Consider the following 22648-nt stretch of genomic DNA (forward strand, 5'->3'; position numbering starts at 1 on the left):
ACAGGTAGGAGGTTCTTAAAGAGACAGAGGCAAATTTCAATACGTCAGATACAGCTTTACAGCTCAAAGTCTAATTTATTTTAGGTTGTTTTTAATATGTATTTACTTGATTATGGTATAATATTGTACTATGCACCTGGAGAAGCAGTTAGAGGCTATTAAAGACGTCAAATTCATATGGATATTCACCTTCCATTCGGGTAACATTTATAAACATATAGTCAGAGCTACAACGAATGCTTAGTCTAAGGCATGACAATGCTGTTATAGTGGCCGGGTGGATATTCAACTGCTACATTGAAGTTCACAGTTCAGAACTTCAATGTAGAATCAGGTGACATGACTTGATATGCACAGAGGCTCTCCACCCAGTCTGTAATTTACCTCAAGCTCAGTCAACAACAAATGGCCAGAAATGTCAGCTTCAATTTGCACAGCAGTTTTTTGTTTTGTAATATGAATATTTGAACAAGCATCATTTTCCATCCTAATCACAAGATGAGCTCTCTGTTGGTCTATCCCAGGAAATCACCATGAAATACATTGAAGTTTCTACTTGTTACATAACACAATTAACAAATTAAAAAACTTTTCCAAGGCACTGTGGTAAGATAGACTTTTTGAATAAACCAAACTGTTGCATCAATCTGAAAATTCTATTGCCTTTCATCAGAGCATCAGGCAACTCTGCGTGCAGCTTATCAGTCATGGCAGCAAAACAGTTGCTTCCGTCTGCCCAGTGTTTTTTGCGACCGCTCACAGAGCAGAAAATGTGTTATTCTGTCTGGCTGACAGTCTTTTCATTCATTACGGTTGTTTTCGTTCTATTTTTAACCGCTGGCCTTTGTGGCTCGCGCTCATGAGGAGAGGGCGTCCCGCTAACTGCCCCCAATCACACACCTTGGCCTCCGACACCCAGTGCCAACGTGTTAACCGCCGTCTTGCAGTGGAAACCCAGAAAAACACGACTTCTTGCCATCCCAAACACAACAGGCAATGCTTTAAGAGTCCACATCATCAATCTACATGTGGAAACCTGGCAGTGGGCGGGACTGTTAATGGATGGGCCTCATTTTTTCATCCCTGATTGCATTAAGGAATGATTGATTCGTCTGGGTTTTATTCTTTTTCATTACTCATCTGTAAAAGATAATAATTGGCACATTCAAAGAAACAGCTCATGCTCGGCATTGCTGTACTTCCTGAACATGGACACACATCGATTGCATGGGTGTATTTGGTGTACCCTAAGTCAGGGGGTTTCTCTAGATAAACATCGGTTTCAAAAATACCTCCAGGATGGCTCGACCCCTCGTTTATTTCTTTGTTGTTATTATTTTATTTATTTCACTAATGGGTGTATATTTCAGATCACTGTTACACTTTTGCCGCCTCTGCTGATAGCCTCCTTGGGTTCCCATGGCAACACACAGGTAAAGTGGGGGAAAGGAGTGCTCAGTTTGCCCGTTTCTAAAACTGTTGACCTATAAAAAAAAAATTAAAAATAAAATAAAACACCCACAGACATGGGGATGCTGCAGGAATTGTGTCCCAGTGTTCAGTGACGGCACAGGGGGAGAAATTTCTAATAATGACTGCACGATTGAAAGTTTTTTTTTTTTTTTTTTTTTTTTAATAAATACTGTGCATGTGTCTAATTGGTTTCTCTGCTCCTTTCAGCCTAGGCAGCAGATACAAACCTGTCTCGTGAAGTTTGTCCTCCTCCAACTCTTCCTTTAGCTAAGGTATTTCTCCTCACTCTACTTCCTTCCTGACTGATCACGCTGTCCGTCACCCAGAGACGTCCTCTCTCGGTCCCCCCGCCTCTCTCCAATTTTCCTTCATATCCCATCATCCCTTACTTCTCCCCCTGTGGGCTTCTGCTGCGTCTGATGTATGTGGAGAAGCAGACAGCTGTCTATTCCCTGTAGGCAGCCTTCAGAGACGCTGACCATATGGCAAGAATAGTGATTGGGCTCTGCTGGTCTCTTATTGTTTCCCCTTTTTTTTTTATTTCTAGGCTGTTATTTCTCTCGTTTTAGTTCCTGCCTTGCACAGACTGTCAAGATACAAACTGTTAAGCCTGTTTCTGTGGGAAAGTCTTTGCTCCCCTAACTAATATCTTCTCATGGATTGTTTTGTAAGAGTTACACGTTTTGGATCATTAAAAAAAAATATTTTATTAAAGGGAAAGAAGCTACCTAAACCAAATTAGCCCTGTGTGGAACAAGTAATTGCCTCCTTAACCTAGTAACTTGTTGTGCCATCCATGGTAGCAACAACTGGCATCAAGTGCTTGCAATAAGTGGTAGTGAGTGCTTTGGGTGATTTTTATTTATTTTTATTTTTTTTGGAATTGAGCCACAGTGAATTGATTTTAAGTATGAACAGCATGTTTAAGGTCATACCAAACCATCTCAATAATGTTTAAATACAGACTTTCATGATGTCACTCAAAAACCTTATTTTGTTTGAGTTTTTGAGTTATTTTTTAAGAGGACTTTGCTAATAGGCTTTAAGTCGTTGTCCTGAAGCAAAACGCAAGTTTGTCCTATTTTGATGGCTGACCATTCATCTTCAGGATATTCTCAATTAGTCCCAGCAAGTGTTCCTAAATATCTACACATATATAGATATTTAGGTCGCTTGTTTTTTTTTCAATATATGTAAAAAAACTAGGTTTAGATTTTACTGATCCATCTATAGGTGCATTTCCAGTACCTATCTACAAAATAAAGTTGCTTAAGGGAAACCTGGGATTTGGAAAAAAAACTCACTTTTTTCGATATAAAGTTGGGATGAGGAGGTTTTACAGTCGTATCAAAATTGATGTACTTCGCAGAGCTGACACGGGTCAAAGCCAGATGTCGCTACAGTTGAAACGCAAAAACTTTCAATCAAAGCACCTGTTTTTCAAAATGGGAGTGTTTCAATTTATTCTCATAAATTTGCACAGCCATCAGCCTCAGCTCTGCCCTCATTGAGAAAGACCTGACAAGTGGAAACCACCAAAATAAGTCACAGGATGGATGGTTGGGGTCAGTGCCTCATGTGACCATACTGCCCCCGGCCTGAAACTCTCAACCCGTTACCAGAACTTAACAAGCAAATTAAACAAATTAAAATGGCAAGATTTCCAAATGGGTCATTTCAATCTCTTAAGGTTTTGGTGGGCGACTGAGAACCTACTGAGTCGCCCACTACTATGTACTTAAAAGTGTATCTTCAGGTTTTAAACATTACCCACCAACTTCATGTTATCTTCTTTAGAAACACAACTCTGTCATGTTAAAGGAACTTTGTGCATACCCACTTTTTTTGGACTCTGAAGACCTAACAAGCAGTTAAGCGACAAGGAGCTATTTACTGCTGTCAACAGGAAAGCCAGTGCAATAACGCCAGCAGAGCAGAGATAATTTTTTGTCTTTGTGTTAGATCTCTGCAACTCTTTGTTGTATCACACACACAAGACTCCGACTCGCATACATTCCAACATGCTCATGCTGTGTCTCCTTGCTTTAGAAATGTTTTTGTGAAGTGTAACAAAGTGGTCATGGTCTGAAGCTAAAAGGAAAATAAATGTAAACCAGTGCAGTGTTAGTCTGATGTTGGTGAGAGCAGCTGAGTGTGGAACTCCGTGTTTATGTGTTGAGATGATGGTGAGGAGCTGAATCTCACTGTATCTACCCACATTGATCTGCGAAGCTGTGTGACAACCGGAGGGGATGGAGACGGCACTGCTAGCATCGATGTCATCGCAAATGAGAATCTAATTAAATTCTAATGCTTAGCAGTGAGTGAACCTCAATGAGAGGAGGATTCACTAAGAACAAAAAAGAGCCACATAGAGCAGAGCGGCCTGCTTTTTCTTTTTTTATCAGATTGAATTTTTTGTCCATTCTTGTTTGCAAAATAGCTCAAGCTCAGTCAGACTGTGTTGGAAGTGTTTGTTATATTTTTGGGATTTCTCAGGATATATTTGAAAGATTCTACTCAACTGGACTGAGAGGTAAACTTTGAGTAGGCCATTCTAGCACATGAATATGCTTTGCTCTAAACCATTCCATTTTATGTTTGGGCTCTTAGTCCTAGAAGGTGAACCACTTTCCTAGTCTCAAGTCTTTTGCAGCCTTCCAGTATTGCCATCCATCTTTTACCAATTCTGATCAACTTCCCAGTCCCAGTTAGCCTGGTCTTTGCCTTACACTCCATTCCCAATTCCCTTCAGTCCTTCTGGGATTTCTCCAGCTGAAATTCAACTGGGCCAGTCAGCAAACAAAAGGAGGGGTTCAAATCAATGACATTTTTCTACGCTGTTTTAGAATAGTCTATTTATAGTTGTAGTTTGGCAACAACAGCAAAGGAAGTCAGCGAAGTCATGCAGTCCATGTTGGCCACACTTCCAGATAGTTGGAGCAAAGGAATGTTTAAGACATTTTATTGCTGACAAAGATGTGTGTTCTTTGCAGTGGGGAATGGTGGTGTACAGCGCACACAATGCCGGCAAGCTTCATAATGTAGCTTCCTTCACATTCACGCTGCAATATTAATTCAGACTTTAGCGCTTGGTAAAATCTGATGCAATTGTTTCAAACTTCAACACTGTCTACATGCTTACAGAAAACAAGTGTTTCTCAATAGCTGAGGGTCCAGACCCTCTATCTAAAGCAAAGCGTAGAACCAGGGGCTGGTTTTACCAGGCCTGGTGTTTTGCATGCTGGCTAAAAGGTTCAATTTTGATATCTTTTTTTTCCAGGTTTGCTGTGTAACCTCTACAACTTGGAGAAAAATGCAAATGGAACTTTTTTTTGATTTTTCTTTATCAGATGCTTTCTTTTCACTCTTAATTGAGCTCTAGTCCGTTTGCCTAGAACCAGACTATGCAAACACCACCATTTACGGAGGTGTGAATGTGTAATCAAACTCTGATGCGAACCAAAAAAGTGAACTCATGATCATGGTTTGGTTGAAGTGAAATCAACCACTCGAATGTTATTGCCAAGCGGACTGGATACCACTCCAAAAACAGGAAAAAAGTTAGAGCGCAGGGCATTATGGGTAAATACAACAAATGTATATGCGAGTCTAGCACTAGAGAAATGGCTTGTGGATTTTTTACCAAGAAACAAAGAGAAATCCTACAATCACTAAAATCTGACACCACTCCACTTTTCTTTACACTTTGTGAAGGAGGAAGTTCCACTCATGTCTTGTTCAGAGGTTTTTATGCCATTTCCTTAAGTGGCTCTGTCTGTAGCGCCACCACAGGCGAGGAGGGGGACAGGTTCTCCAAAATGTTTGATTTGTTTGACACTGCAGTCAATTTTGGTCCCCAATTTAACCAGGTCTACTGGACTATCAGGCATGAAAACAGCCTTACTTTGAGATTTGAGTGCATGCTGAACACATGCATAAATTACAAACCAATAAAATATAATAAGCAGCTTGATGTAACTTTAACTTGTTTGTCCTCTTGATATCAGTTATGATGAGCAGAACGCTACACAAACAAATAATCTAAAACAATTGATAGTAATTGGTATGCAAAACATGCTGCAAATAACAATCTGGGTCTTTCATCAGCATGACACAATATAAAGAGAACTTATTTTTACTTTGCTAATGAAGGCCATACACCTTTCCTGATTTTATTCAAATAAAATTTGATGGAATAACTTTAAGTATGGCTTTCTATCCCCTGGTTTTAACAATATGTAGGCAACATCAGAGTCTGAGTCTGAGCCAGTGACAGAGGCTGTCTCCACTCTGACAGCAGCAAAACTCTGGTCAGCCGCCTGCCTCAGCAGAAGGCAGTAACACTGAGTTCCTTCTATGAGGCTATGTATAGTTCCAGCGTTTCCACGCCGATTTAGGGTGATCCCTCCATTATATGATGTCTGAAATAAAATGAGTGTTTAAGCTTTGATGCTGAAAATTGCTTCTCTACATGTAGCCTAAACAAGACTGAGCTTTTCCTCCCTCCTCTGACTGTATGTTACAGGTCTAGGTAGGTTTGCACTTGTGCTGGATGATTGAACATTGCTCTGAGACTCTGTGAGATTTCTAAATCTTGGGATTCTGTTTAATAACCAAACTCTACTATAAACTTCTCCACAACTTTCTCCCTGACTTGCCTGCTGTGGTCCTTTGTCTTTCTAATACAGTTTGCTCACTAATGTTCATGAATAAAACACTTCACAGTTTTCAGATGTTTCTCGTAGAAAAGGTTTTGTTTTCACTACTTCTTTTTGGCGAATCACATCTAAAAAATGTGATTTGCCACACTCTAGTCACCTTTTTGCTAGAGTGTGGCAAAAAATGAATAAATATTGCATGGAAACTGAAACATGAACGATTTGTCTGCACTGCATCCTGTTGTTTTTTAATATTCCAAAATTAATGGTGTCCTAAGGAAATCAGTGGCTAAAACTCTAGAGCTTTTTCTTACAACAGACTGGGGCACTTTAAAAAAAAAACTTCTAACAAGATCTTTCTGGTGATAACGAGTGTGCGGTGAACTTTTTTTATGTGATGAGACCTTTGTTCGGAGGAAATGTCAGCTTGTAGCTTTCCAAATCCCACCTTAATATTGGAGGGCCAAAACTTCCAATCCAATAAAGCACTCCTTGTCCTCTTAGAATATGTCATTCGAGAATGTCATACAAATACTAAGGTGTCTCAATCAAAGAGGTAACAAACGAAACAAAGTTTTTGCTGTACAACAAATGACCAAACTATAAACAAACTGTGTAAATACAAAGGAGGAAAAGAAATCTTCAGAGCATTTAAGCTGCACTAAACTTATACAAAAATGAATCTTTGCTAAAACTGCTACTATTTTGTGACAGCATAACATGAGATATTTGTTGCATAAAAATGCAACAAATATTGCATTTTTATACATTTGTTTTCTTTTGGTCCACAATTTAACCGAGTCCACCAGACCATCGAATGTGAAAACAACCAGAGTCAGAACAAAAGCCACTGACCGAGGAAGAACATGTAATTCAGGTGAAAATCAAAATGGATTCACTGATTAAACCGTCTATTTAAAAAAAAAAAGCTAAAATTAATTTGAATGGTATTAGAATAAAAGGGAGACAAAATAAAATCCCAGTTAGATAAAATGACTGTACTCAATTCATAACTGGAAAATATTTGAACCAAACTCAAAACTCCTTCAGCCTGCAGCGCTCAGACTATTATTTCATAAAGAACTTTTTTTATTTCTTGATGAGGGCCTTTTATGAAAAATTTGAATTTCAAGACAGTTCAGTAAAGTCTTTTGGTGACTTTTAAGGAGTCACCAAAGTAAATCAAATATGAAAACACGTCATTTTCAATCCTTTGGGCAAAACAGAAGCAGCTACTGATTTATGACTTGTGAATAATATACTGTTTCACATTTTAGCTGACAAATTCTGAAAGCCAACCTCCATGGTGTAAAGGTAACAGCCTCGTCTTCATATTAAAAGACAAAATGAGTTCAGATGCATTTACTTTGCTCTGTATTCCAGCTTTTCTTTCTGGACAACACAAAATGCCACCTCAGAGTTGAAAGTGCAATCTGTTCACATTTATATCCAGAATAAATATATATATATATATATATATATTAATATATATATATATATATATATATATATATATATATATATATATATATATATATATATATATATATATATATATATATATATATATTAATATATATATATATATATATATATATTAATATATATATATATATATATATATATTAATATATATATATATATATATATATATATATATATATATATATATATATATATTAATATATATATATATATATATATATATTAATATATATATATATATATATATATATTAATATATATATATATATATATATTAATATATATATATATATATATATATATATTAATATATATATATATATATATATATATATATATATATATATATATATATATTATATATACACCATTAATATATATATTAATGGTGTAACCTTAATATATATATATATATATATATATATATATATATATATATATATATATATATATATATATATATATATATATATATATATATATATATATATATATATATACATATATATATATATATATTAAGGTTACACCATTTATTAATTCTTTCTTTTAAAAAAATATATTTTGGTGTATCAGAAAAATAATACATAATAGAAGGCCAGAGAAAAGTATTGCATACCAGTCCAATATCATAACAGATGAGACTATTTAATTTGCTTCAAGCGTTAAAAAAAATACAAGCTTCTGCTGAAGTGTTTTGGTAACCAATATAGATATGGAACAAAATATATTATTTTAGGTATTAAAATAATTTGCATTCAAAATAAATTAACACAACACCCAAACAAAAAAAACAAAAAAAAGTAAAGCAAGGATTTCCCCGTGGGACTTACGACAGGGTCCTTTCCAGCCGTCCTCCTGTTGAGCCGATTATTTCTCCAAGTGTACAGAACGTCTGGCCCAAAAAGTCCTTGGCATGAGGAAAAAGTGTGAAAAAGAAAACTTACTTGTGTAAATAAGAAGAAAGATGGTGCCTACATCTGCAAAAGCAAGCACATACCTCAAACTTTTTCACATTTTGTCACATTGCAACCACAACCTCCTTTACTTAATTATATAGACTTTGGATCATAGATCAACATAAACTAGCACACAAAGTGAAACATGGAAATTTGTGTCTCAAGTCGAAATTTTTGACTTTTCTAAGCTTTTTGAAATTATCCTAAAAAGATTTTCTACAAATTTTTGACTTTTCAAGCTCAGAAATAATCCTCTTGTTCTTTCTAAAACCTTTCTGAGATTAATCTAAAAATGTCTGAGTTTTTTGGTGGAAATGTACTCGTCTTTTTTTCCCGACATCTACAATAATGGATAAATAATGACCATTGTTGACACATTGTTGGCTATTTCTAAGAAAGCAAGGAAGAGGAGATTCATCCCGTTAACACCATGGGGATAATCCTAGAGATAAAAAGCTCAGTAGCAATTACGAACAAGTGTAAAATTGATGGGGATTGTTACGGAGATATTAAAGCCATTAAAGTTCAATCTCATCTTTAGTGAAGGGCAATTTTAAATTGAACATTAACTTTACAGTTTAATTTCACCGCATATGCAGGCTTGAATGCATTAACCCAACGATGTCAAGATGTTACAAAGAGCTGCATAACTCAGCTGCCTGTTGGAATTTTTAGCAAATGTCATCAAAACAGGATAGAAAGGGTCAGCGAGGAAGAGATTTTTATGTTTACAACCTCGCCACACTTCAAAAAATAAAGAAGAATGTGGCAACATCACAAGTAGAGTCGATGTGGCGTAATAAAACACACCCCACAGCATCAAGAGCAGAGCGCTGATGTTTGCGTTGCGTGGGCACGAGGTCCACCGTAGGTGTGAGTCCCAGCACAATAAACGTGTGTGCGGCCTCTGTGAATGACCCGACGCGCACGATGTGCCATAGTACAGAAGTCTAGAAACCACAAAAGCCGCTTTGAAGTGCGGTTCTGAAAGTTGCTTTTACCTGAGCCACTGAGAAAATGCAGACAGACAAAATGTGGTGCAACACAACAGGAGAAGCGTTCCGGGTGTCTGCGTTTGTCCGCGATTAGATGGGTAAAATGAAAGAATGGGAGAAAATTCAATATAAACCACAGTAAATGACTCGCGTCACAAAATTACATGATGACAAATGAAAATGGAAATGAACAAAGTGCAATGAGTCATGACGTCAAAAATCTGTAGGCAAATGTACTCACCTTCTGCTCCACGAAGTGAGTCATTTTAGAAGGAGAAAAGACAAATAAGTAAATAGATGAAGAAAGGGTCAAGGGGCATATCTGGAACATAATAAATTGAAATGGAATTCATATTGAATCCTGTTGAGAAAATAAATTTAAAATAAGCTAGTTTTAAAACTTAATATGTCTTGATTCAAATGGCCTAAATTGTGGTTTGAAATTAGTAATGTATTCTGGCTCTTTGACCTTTATTTTACTTGTAGTTACAGCAGATGGTTTGCTAGGATCGTTTGAACTGCCTTTTGTCTGTGAGAAAACAATACAGTGGAAGTTGTAGCTTTTCACATTCATCTGTGAAAGGCCGTAAACACGGCAGGGGTTTCTGGCTTCAGATAGAGGGTCAGAGATAGCTCCTGGTTGGAGGAGCAAAGATACGCCTTATTTGAATAAATTAAATACAAGAGGATAAAACTTTCTACACAGAAGTAACAAATTAGATTTGCTCTTGCAACTCTCCAAAGATGTCTTTGCACGTCTTTGCTTTTCTTTCTTTCCTGCTTTCCATTTATGCAGTTTCTGGTGTAAGTTTGTGCATTGTCTTACTTGTAAGTTTATGCATTGTCTTATATTGGATTAAACTCTGTAATTCTGTGACGTCAACACGCATTGTTGTTTTCCTTGTGGCTACACGTGGCCCGCCGAGAGGACCTGGGATCCAGAGGAAGAGAGAGCCAAACTTTTTTCCAAAGTTAACCAATTTAGATAATTTTCTTCCTTAACAATCCCTATCGAGTCTTATTCACTGCAAACAAACTTTAACAGAACATAATTCTCTGAATAATGAGATCACTCCCCATGTCTTTTGACTTTAGGCTAGTTTCACATGGTGTACTCACGTGTTTGGATATGTTACAGCTTCTAGAGTCCACATTGTATCTGCAAAGCACAAATCAATATGAGGACACTTCGAAGAAAACTGAGGACTCTCAAAAGACTAAAACTTTGTGAATTATGGTTTATTGAAAGTGACATTTTAACATCTAAACCAAGATATTGCTACTTAATGTGGATGTCTGGTGTTTCTAGCAGGAAATTATACTTTTCTTTTTACTTCTTTCAGTCGTAAGTTGAGGATAAATTTCTCACTATGAAAAAAAAAATTCTCCACAGCAAATGAAAAAAAAGGTTAAACCATTTGGGAACATGGCTAGTACATGTCCAGTACTACAGTATTCTTGTTTTGAGATCAGTACTGCTGTCAACCTTAGCTTGTTCACTCTAGAGCATTAATACTATTATTTATTAATTTTATTATTGTACCTTTATCTAGTTTTCAAGGTGAGAATTATTTTTTAAAAGGTGACAAGTAAATACTTACACATCAAACCTTAGATTCTGCTTCTCTTCAAAGAAGAAATCCAGCACAAATTTCCTGACAAAATCGGGATTTCGGGTGTTGTCGATAACTTCTGTCCTGCCAAACTTGCAAAAGACAGAAGACTTCAATTATTATCAGCACTGATTCAATAGTTGATATTTTACATTATACAGACAGAGGAGAAAGTAGTTAAAGAACTGGATAGAAAAATCCTTTGTAACAGAATCTGTGGGTACAAAATCTATTTTACAGATATGAGACTGCGCTGCATAATGCCAAGGAGTCTGTGCTAAAGTCTCTGACCCCAGAGAAATCAGGGTAGGTACATCGGAGTGATCATCTCCCACCGCCCCATTGTGTGCCCAGTAAGGCCTGCTCCCATCTTCCCTCCAGAGCCATGGCGTCTTTCCATCAGCCTGACAATCACACCGCTAATCCTCCCGTGGGTTGCGGCCTTGCCTTCGCAGGTCTGGCCCGACAGCACCGTGTAATGAGCTATTGATTTTGGCACTGCCTCACCACAGCCTCAATACCTCGACTCGTGTCTTCAGAGGCCGGCGCACATAATCCGTGCTATCAACTGTGTCCCCAGCCTATCCATTACCAAAACCGAACAGGGAGGTGCATCGGACCTCAGAAGTACTCGCTGCATCGATCTCGGCAGGAAAGTCCCATGATGTTTGTTTGCTTTGTTTCTATTTTTGGCCTTGGGGGACCAGTTTGGTTAATAATTTCAGAGACGAGATTGGTTAATCGGCGCCTTGTTGTTGCAAATTAGGGAATTGATTTGTCACCATTGGAAATGTTTTAATTGTCTGAAGGCAAGTATGGCTCTCTGAAAAGCCTGTATATGTTGCCAGTATTGCCTGTGTACACTGGATAGATTCATGAGATTTTTACTTGTACACTTGCCATCCTAATGCATGTACTGTATCAGTAAAGTGATGAGACTGCAAACTGAACTGTGCACAGTGCTTTGAAAAAGCCTCTTCAGTTTTTGTTTTTGTCAAATATTTCAGATTATTAAACATCAAGCTGGCTCTATGTGGAAAAGTAATTGTTTAAACCTCATGTCTAGTTGTGCCACCCATAGAAGAGTTTTGCTAGTTACGCAAGCAAAACTAGCTAGTTTTGCTTGCGTAACTAGCAAAACTTTTGCTAGTTACGCAAGAGTTTTGCGTAACTAGCAAGTCTTCAGCGTCACCACTGAGGAAATTTGTCCCATTTTTCGTCTTAAATAAGTTTTAAATCAGACATGTTGTATATTTTTTGAGTACAAGTGTGGAAGGTCATACTACAATATCTCAAATGGATTTAAGTCCATACTTTGTTTACACCACTCAAAAGCTGCGTCTTGGTACATTTGAGTCAATCAGAATACTTTCCCCCAAGTCTTGGGGATCATCAAGATTTTTTTTTTCATAAATGTGAGACAGCCATCATGTCCTTTTTGGTCAGCAGTGATTTTAACCTTGGAACTCTCCCACTGAGGCCAATTTAGTCCCATTTCTCTTCCTTATTGTTAAAACTTGAGCACTGACCTTAGCTGAATTTTTGTTGAGCTCTCCTGGAAATGTTTACCATTGTCTTTCAGTTGTAGGTTATGGCTCTCACATTTAGCTTGCAAAGTCAAATAAATGGCCCTGTAGCCCTTTTCAAATTAATAACTTTGTTTTTCTACTGTTTTTCTTTGTTGTTGTTTTTTAGATGAGTTGTTTTTTGGGATATTTCAGCCATCGGAGATATGATAAAGCATTATAATGTTTTATCATATCTTCAAGTCAGGTAATAATCACGCCTGAGTTTGCCTTGTGAAATTGAGCCCAGCTTTCTAAAAGTGCAGTTTAATCACATTTAATGCATGATTGAACATGGGAGGGAATTACTTTCCCCCACAGGGTCAGGTTGGTTTGGATAGCTTTTTTCCCTTAATGAATGAAATTATCATTTGAAAATTGCTTCTTCTATATACACAGGCTATTTTTATCCAATGGTAATGTTTGTTTGGTGATTTGAAATATTTAAGATTTTTTCATACAACTGTATGTATATATGTACAGTCCTTACCTTGCTTGGGGAAAGGAAAATGCAATAATATTTTGAATACAACAAAACCAGCAAATGTTTTGGGACATGTTCAATATGAAAAAATTAAGATTTCTTTTCAAATATGCTCTCAATGTTTAGTATTCTTTTTTATTCACTCACTGAATACTGCAATGCTAAACATTATTAGTGGCACATTTGGCAAATTGTCAAAGATTTAACGGCAAAAAATTCAAATGTTAGCATTGTTACTAAAAATTTTATAAAGTCTCTTTTTTAAAGAGATTATGAATGGAGCAATTATTGGCATTGTTGGTAATTACTTTTTATTACCCTCTTTTGCCAACATCACAGAACTTAATCTTCTATACCATTTAACATGGTTGATTGAGAATTTTATTCATTAGGAGAAAAAAAGCTCCTCTAACCAGTCTGACCTTGTATGAAAAATTAATCGTCCCTTAACCTAATAACTGGTGATATGAACAAAGTTGATTTATTGCTTATCCCAAAACTGAACACCAAATATAAATCTGTTCTACAGTTTTCTAAACCTTAATATTTCAGGTACTTCATTATTTTTTTTAAATTATAACTTTGAATAAAAGTAAGCTTAAAAATATCTTTGTGCCAAATTTGATAACACATGTCACAAAAAATAAAGCTTTAATGTTTTTCTCTAATATTTTATGAAAAGATTTATTCCAAATAAAATATAATTTAAGGATTTTCTTGTTGAGGGTGTCGTATTGATGTGTGCAGAAGAGACATCTTCTATCTATCATGAAAAGATTCTATGAAATGATTATATGGTCTCTATTAAAATTCAACTGAGGTTCTCACGGAAGCCTGTCACATTTACTAAATGGAAAAGTTTGAGCTTAAGCTAAAGGAACTGTTACATAAACATAAAAGATAAAAGCTTAAAACCGAAGCATGTGTCGACAGCAGTAAGACCTGCATGGCGTTCAGTGGTAGAGTGCGTTCAGAGTCGTCCTTGTAGAGAGCTTTCAAGAGTTAGTGGGTGTGATTTGACAGAAACATACTTGCTGATGAATGGCCCTGGAGCATGGGCAAGTCAGTTCATCTTTTCCCAAAACATTTGCTTACACACATTGCTAAACAGCATTTGCTGATAGAGCTGATTGCCCCCACCTACATTACAAGAGAAAAGTAATTATGACTCACATAAATATCCCTTAAATAAATTCAACTAATATAACACACTAATGTACTTTATAACTGCCACTGGGTGAGTGGAAATTTGTTGTAATTGACTATTAGCTTTTGGTATACTATGCAGCTAACATCCAGTCTAACCAGAAATATACCTGGTGAAATTTCTCAAAACAAAGTAAAAAAATAAAATGGCTAATGTTAGTTCAGACACCATTTTGTTTCAGCAGGAAGTCTTATGGCAGTGCCGTCCACACGTTTTGTTATGCGTGTCAAAACTGTCAATTCAAAAGTACTCTCAGGTCATAATATTTCTAAGATTTTATTTATTTATAGCAATAACCTAAACATACAGTAATTCTGATTATTTAAGAAATCAGTTTTTGCTTGTTTTATTTTGTAGAAAAGGGAAGTTTAAATCATTGGAGATTCACAACTTAAAGAGGTTTTCTAAAGAAAGACGTCCAGTTTGCAACCAGGAAGCAACAAACGACAGCAAAAAGTGAAGATTGTCTGCCACACAGGGTAAAACAAACAGAATGCGACAGTATCAACAAAAGTTGAAACTTTTTCTACATCTACATATACGAGCTCAAAATATGATGTCCAAATTAGTTTGAGACCGACAAGCAATTGTCGCTTCACCGCACAACTTCTATAGCGGTCCTAGAATTGAACCCTGAGGGAACAAAGCACACGTGATTTGACAATATACTAAAATCACAGCACCTTCTAGTGCCCTGGCATGAAAACTACAGCAGATTCAAGGTGCCTTGGCTTTCTCATCTAAACTCTAAATGTGGAGCTTTTCCCCAATAAGCTTCCAAAAACACAGACAGCGTTCTGCTTTAAACAATGCCTTAGAAATTAGTTCTATGAGGTACCAGATTTTTCTAAGAATTTCAAACCAATTTCAGATTTTTATTTTTTATTTTTTTTACCATCTTCTTATAACCATTTGATTGTGGGAAGTCACGGTCAACTGTCCTTTGTAAATAAAGTCCTGATCACAAGTCTTAACGCTGAGGAAAAAGTTATGGGTTGAGAGACGTTGCTATGGAGCCAGCCAAGAACAAAAACACAGCAGCTGAAGTGAAAGGATTCTGTTATGCAAGGACAGAACATCAGCAAGTAAAAGCAGCAGTGTGTGGGGTGGCATAGAGGTAAAGCAGGTCCCCCACACACAAGTAATTAGTCCTCAACACAGCTGTTTGTGGTTTGACTCCAAACCTTAAGACCCTCACTGCATCCCTCTGCCGAGAACTGAGACTTCTGAGAATACTTTTATTTTCCAGTGATTCTAATTCTCTTTTGCAAATTGTTGTGAATAAGAGCCATTAAATATATATATTTTAAAGCAGTATTGTGGTGGATTCCTGCAGATCAACTTTGTTGCCCAATACTTTTCCCAGAATAAATCTTTAAATCTCTAAAACAGCATTATTTTTTAAGGTAATGCTATAGCCATTGGAAAAAAAACAAAAACATTTGAAAGGTGAAGCATCAGCTTTCCTTGTAAAGTATTAACTTATCAGCAGATTTTGTTTCCATTGGCCATCTAATTGGGCAGTTTGACATTTCAAAACTAAATCCGCTCAATAGAAACACAATAATTTCAAAAAACACATTTATCTATAAAAGGTTTTGCCACTAGGTTGAGGCTGTTTTTTTTTTAATCCGTATCAAAACTTGTTTGTTTCTCAAAACTGCATTGGTAACATTTCTATGGCATCACGAGTCGCGTTGTCAACAACAGGATGTTACTACTGGTGCAAAACTATGGAGAAAAAGACATCAGGAAGCAGACGCAGTCTGATGGTGAGGCATGTTTTCGCGTGTATCAACTTATTCACGTATGATTTTAAGTGCATTTCTAATTTAATGGAAACACTGCAATTGCAAAATTGTGATTTTTTGACATTAGCGGAATACTGCCAAAGACTTGTGCACATTTGTAATGTAAATGCAGCCACTGTTTGAAAACGCAGTGGTCAATGGTGCTTTTTTAAAGATGCTGTTAAGTTCAACATCTTACTTACAGGGTCAAAGCAAACATCTTGCTTCAGGTTTGACTCAGGTTGACTAACATCATCCCCTACTCTAAGAATTTTTCCAATCCTTTGCACAAAACTTGACAAGGAAAAGTTTGAGAAATGAGAGTGAGTGGGGGGGATGTGGGGCGAGGGGCTGTAAGCACATAAAGAACTGCTGACTACCAGAGAGGAAACTGGAAAGAAACAGCATCATAAAGCACCTGCCACAGAGCGCTGTGAGGGAGAGGGATTTGCTCCAGCAGAACCCCCTGCAGCAAACAAACGGTGTGGTTGGAGACCAGAACGGTCCCGAGCTGAAACATGTCGAGTTGTTGGCTGTATCCACAAAAACGCCCGGAGCGATAAAACCCTAGGTGAAAGCAGTGGCAGGTTGTGTATGGAAATCTGGCATTAGTTTAGAATCGAAAGACTGTACTATGTGTCAATTGTAGATCACCAATAAAACCCAGACTCCGAATAATTATGCAGAGATCAAATTATGTGATGACTGGGGAAAACAAGCCAATTCTATTCACAGAGCACCAAACGCCGCTGCTTTATGTGTCATGAGTTCTGATGTACCAGCAGCTGCAACAATAAAAAATGGCGAGGCATACTGGAACATTACACTGTAAACAAACCGCAGTGTTGCTGAAGGGAAGGTGAAGAAATAATGGTGACAAATATAAGACCCAAGTTTGTGAGTTGTGACAACCAATACAATATTCTTTTTTTTTTTTTTTTTTTACCCATGAATTGTCTACTTCAGGTTTGACTCCCTTTATTGTACATCAATGATTGATGGTTATTGTTGTCAATGTCAGATGTCAGATTAATTGTTATACTGACAACCAATGCCAAACTGTGTACAGACTAGTAGAAAAAGATACCGTCCAAGTGATAAATAGCTAGTTGAAATTAAGTTGTATAAATACATATGTTTGCCATTATCTTGTGTCAAAAAATTTTAAAAGTTACAAAAATTCATAATAGGGTGCGAGACCAAGGGCCCGGTGGGGGACAGTACCGCTCATGTCTAGCTCAATGCATCAACCATAAATCTGACTTAATTGGCCGATACTGATGTATAAAAAACTCTATTCTAATTAAGCAAACAAGGCTTAGTCTGGTGGGTGGACAAGTAAAGCTTGGTGGCCCGCCAGGCTCATGATACACTGGGGGAAGCTCTGTATTCATTTAGTAATGAGTTAATATCAAAAACAAAAAATCACCAAAGTGGATTAGGTAGTTCATTTGTCCTTTACGTCACCACAACACAAGAAATATTCAATGCAAATAAACATGAGTAGTACAAACAAACTTCAGAAGGATGAGTGTAGAAGTTTCACATTGCTTTGAAAACCCTTTAATGAGAGATATTTGCTTCTGTCTTCTGTCCCATCTGTCGTATTGACGACCAGACAGTATAAGTAAGTATATAAGATGATTTATTCTGCATCAAATGTTCATGGTTCTTTAAAGGTATTATCCTAAAAATATTACCCTTCACAGATCAGAGTTAAGTTGTTCAAAAGGTATAACTTTGAGTATTTGCTCTGATATTGAAAATTTAGCTTTAGGGAATTACCTGAAGCTAAAATCTTTTACATAAATTTTTGATGTTTCCTAATCCAGTACACTGCTTTAGAGTTATGTTTTCAATGGATCAATTTCATCCAGTTACCTGTTGAGGCAATGATACTTTGTGCAACACTTTCTGATTGTTCATGGTCACCCGTCTTCACTCTGGTTTCATCTTTACGGAAGATATGCAAATTTCCAGAATATTAAAAGAGTACATTCAAGTTGGAGATCTGATCAGATTTTGTAATTTTTGCAATAATGCAGAAAATTAGGCATACGTGTGATAAAGCATACAAGAAAGGTGCAAGGTTGTTTCCAGTATGGCTTACACATATTTAAATTCATAAAACAAAAAATTTTGCTCTCAGAAAAACCAACTTCTTTATTTATCCATCTACTTATTTATTTGAACAGAGTTCCATGCTCCATTGGATGCAGCCTTTGTCTCCACAAGCTTGGACCTCTAATTGTACAGCATTTGCCAAAGTAGAGTATCATAGTGTGTACAGCTGGTGACAAGTTGTTTACTCCACTAATTGTGGCACAGTTTGTACCGGGTTTCTGATTAGGACCTTCGAAGTGGAATAGAAAGTCATGGGGAGTGGATCAGCAGTAAAAAAAACAAAAAACAACAACCAAAAAAACCCTCAGTGCCTTCAATAACACAATGTGGTCAAAGTTGGATTTCAGATGGCTAAGAAAAATCAAAACTTAGCCTAAACATAAAAATGCGTGACACATAAGAGCATGAAGAAACTCACAGAAGCCGAGATAAATCGATCGAACATGATCCTGATTAAAAAAAAAAGTCTGGCTTCAAATGGCTATGAGTTTATTTGTGAGGGCAATACAATTATTATCTTTCTTCTTCCCTTCAGTCATGACAGCAGTTAATTTGGTGTAGCACAATAAAATCAGCAGGTCCTTTTTATTTGGGATTTGTCAACCTTTTACCTCACCAGAATGGGCCAGGTATTACAGGAATTTGTTGCTTGTTTTGCCCAAAGTTGGAAAGCTGTCAGTTTAAGATGCAACTTCTGGACTAGTAACCCATCTCCCTTACATCATTTATACACAGAAAGCATTCTCTGATATTAGATATTAATGTTAGGTTTCTCAACTTACCTCCCTCCACTCTTTGGTTCCCACACCTTGCACATATAGCACAACCACTGGAAGAGAAGCAGAAAGAAGAGAGAGGTGAAAATGGGGATTAAAATAAAAACAGTTCCAGCTGTAGCAAAAAAGCCCATTTGGTTTCTGTATGTTGGCACCTGCAGCACCTGGCAGATATCAAAACATTGGCTCTCAATTCCAATTTCATTACCTTCGTTGTTGCTGGAGGTGAGTAAACAATTCTTTATTAAAACCCAAACCAGCACCCTTTAAGGAAATTAGTTTTCTTACCTCCTACCTCCTCCTATTTGTGGTAAATATGAGAACATACTGGATCCTAAATTATTAAACTTCTGGCAAACCAGCAGAACAGAGCAGAATTAATAAGACTTCTTCACAGATATGCTGCTACCTAATAATTTGAATAACTTCAAAAATAAAAGGGAACCATTTGGACAAAATGAAAACATGATCAGGATGTAAACTAAATGAAAAAGGAAGAGCATTAGTACCTGCTCTTTCTTTCTTTTTGCTTTGCTTTGTCTTAAATAACAATGTTAAGCGCTAATGAATCTTTTATGTCTGAAAGTCGGTTTATTTCCCCTTCACCACATCTCTATGGAAATTGCATTTGTGGATTGAGAAGCATGGGTCAGTACTCAGGTTATTGTCATGAAAAAAATCTGTCAACATTAAAAAGCTCATTCTGCTTTTGACTCTTGTTTGAGCTTCTGGTACAGCTGAATCAAATGCTATCGACTTTTACCAAGTCCTGCTAAGGCTCTTATGTGATTCAAGTTGAAATCCCTTATTGACAATAAAATAAAACAACTTTCAAAGGTTCTAAGATTTATAACAAATAAGCAGTGGTGGGCTCACTTTCACTAACACTGGTAACAATGGAGCTATTTATTTTGATTAGCGCATTTGCTAACTTGTGAAACGGTTAGCATACATAGCGCTCCCTAAATTCATTTTTTTTTCAGATACATTCTAAAGCGCTAATTTACTTTTCAGTTTTGTAGACTTTCAGTAGAAAATTCAAAACCGCACTTTTTTCCCTCAAGAACTTTATTTCAGACAAGAAACAGAGGGAAAAAAAATCTAACACAAACAGTAGAGAACCAGATATGAACATTTACAGACATTATAAGACATGTAAATTATCATCTCAAAACATCATTGGTGCTTGAGGTTTGTACTGTTTCAGGGGCAGATTTAATTTGGGTTGAAATTAGCGCTTTAGCATTAACTTCCACTAAATACCATGTCATTGTAGCACTTTAGGATTAGTGCAACTAACTTTTCAATTTGCAGTACCCACCACTGCCAGGAAGCACTATTCTAGCAAAATATAATGAAAAGAAATTTGCTTACTTTTTTTTTTTTTTTGCTAAAGTTTATGCACGATGTAAAACATCTAAGTGAAGAGCTTAAACAAACAAAACAAAAAAAAAACATTCATTAAAAGCTTTAATGTGATGTGCATTCATCCTGGCCAAGTAATGTCATTTGTGTCTAGACACCATCAGCCACTTTGTGCCCGTTTGAAGTTTGGACATTAGCTCTAATGAACTTTTGATCGTCTAAATTAGAAAGTGATTAAAACCAAATTTTACTGTCCTAATGAGCAATTAAGAGAGGTGCAATAAGAAAGATAAGGGGGGCAGGCAGTGGATCTTTTTGGTCGGTGCTTTCACAAGAAAATCTTTTCTTTGTCACATTGGTGACAAAGTAACCATGCGGGAAGCTGCAGATTAAATTGGTTTTGTAAATCTGATTAGTACAGGCTAATCAGTTCGTGACTTGCATGTTCACATTTTAATTGAACAAAGGGGAAGATAAGTAAAAACAAATGGAAGGTGTAGCCTGTCAATTTCCTATCCTCTAAAATAAAACCACAAAATGTAAGAGCATGGTGCATCAAGAGTTTGGGGCGGTAGAGGCTGAAGGAAAACTCCGATTCATTTGAGTTAAGGTCTAGAGGACCTGACTGACTGCGCACTTTATGGGAAGTGACAGAAAAAGGAAGGAGCAGAGCTGCTCAGCTACATGGCAGCTAAGCGACAAGTCAATTCCCTGTCCCTCTAAACCCAGGAACACTGTATGCAGCATGGGTATACAAAAAGTAAATATGACTCATTCTGAATGGACCATAAATCATAAAAAGTTCTAATGTAGTTCCCCAACTTAATAGCATTTTGCATTCTGCAATAAAAAAAGCTTTACATATTTGTGTCAAATACATTTTGTTTTTATCCCTGACAAAATAATGTGGCTTAGCTGGAATAATTAGAACAACCAACCTTGTTTCACCAATTGAATAAAAGAGAAGAAAACATGAAGACATTTGGACAACCTGGGCCTGGACAGGCAGTCTGGCCCCCTTAGCTGAGAAACCTGTAGTTAGATGCTTTCTGTAGCCATATGCCTCTCTGAGACAACAGTATAGACAAGTCCAAATGTCAACTATGAGAAGATAAAACATTTGAAGACACATCATAGCATGTCAAAACCCCAAATTGTCATGAGGATACCGGAGTCACCTTCATACATTGAAGTGTATGAAGGTGTTTTTCTTGGGTGGCAGTTAACCCATGAGGTTCTTAACCAGTCCTTAGTGGAACTATTGTTATGTATTAACATTTTTATTATGTTACAGGGTCAATTCATTTCTTCCTCAGAATGCAAAGGTTTTCTCTTTGTCCACCTTCAATAAAAATAGAATAAGAGTTGCCAATAATTTTACAGGGATGTATTTGTTTGTACACAATAAAAAATGCTGGGTTATTTTCATAACCCAATTTCTGGGTTGAAGCTGTTGGGTCATAGGTTGGGTTAGTTTGACCAAATATTGGGTCAAAATTCATAACTCATGAGTTGGGTCAGAAATTTATCGGAAGTCTACATCTTGCACACTTCTGTTGGGCCAGGAGTTGGGTGGGTAGATTTACCCAAACGGTTGGGTTAAAGATGAAACTTGGAAGAAGCCACGCCCCTCTTCACAAGCCTCCATTTTCAACATGACTGTGAACGTTGCATATCGGACTTCTCCTCTACTTTAAAATAAGACATGGTAAGTAAAAAGAAGATAAAGTTTCAACGTTAATAGAATTTTATACATAAATTGAATTTATTTCAAACATGTTTGATATTTATTTTTATGGTTATTTAAAATGTTTATTACGGTAGGTTCCTCTGACAAAGAGCTTCGGTGTTGCTACAACACGGATGTTGGGGAAAAAATAGATGAAGGGGAAGGGCACAATTTGTCAAGTAAATTAAATTCAGTTTTTAATATAACCTCAATCATATTTGTTCGTAACTTAACATAGTCAATTTTTTAAAAATCGATTTAGTTTTAAAAGAAAAGGTAGTTGACGGTTTGTCCCCTGATTTTTGCAATATGCGCGCGCATCCTCAGCGGGCTGAGGCTACGTGTTCGAACACCAGCAGTCATGGCGGAGGAGAGCGAGCAGAGCTTTAATAATGTGGGTATATTATGCTTTTTGAAAATAA

General features: G+C 36.6%; 2 protein-coding genes across 2 annotated transcripts in view; both read right to left on the minus strand.

Annotated features, from left to right (window-relative positions):
* Window positions 1–8646, minus strand: part of LOC106915448 (copine-9-like) — a 73644-nt gene extending 64998 nt beyond the window's left edge. The window contains exon 1 of the mRNA XM_014983043.2: window positions 8453–8646. The gene's annotated coding sequence lies outside the window, so the exon portion shown is untranslated. The remainder of the gene's footprint in view (window positions 1–8452) is intronic.
* A 2524-nt stretch (window positions 8647–11170) lies between these two features.
* Window positions 11171–22648, minus strand: part of LOC148158248 (copine-8-like) — a 35140-nt gene continuing 23662 nt past the window's right edge. The window contains exons 3-4 of the mRNA XM_088006892.1: window positions 19139–19185; window positions 11171–11278 (exon numbers count right to left, since the gene is read on the minus strand). Coding sequence (XP_087863018.1) covers window positions 11171–11278; window positions 19139–19185 — 155 coding nt within the window. The remainder of the gene's footprint in view (window positions 11279–19138; window positions 19186–22648) is intronic.

This window comes from Poecilia mexicana, unplaced genomic scaffold (assembly GCF_051168715.1).
Source record: "Poecilia mexicana isolate PSO_F unplaced genomic scaffold, ASM5116871v1 scaffold_7, whole genome shotgun sequence".
In the NCBI taxonomy this organism is placed as follows: Eukaryota; Metazoa; Chordata; class Actinopteri; order Cyprinodontiformes; family Poeciliidae; genus Poecilia; species Poecilia mexicana.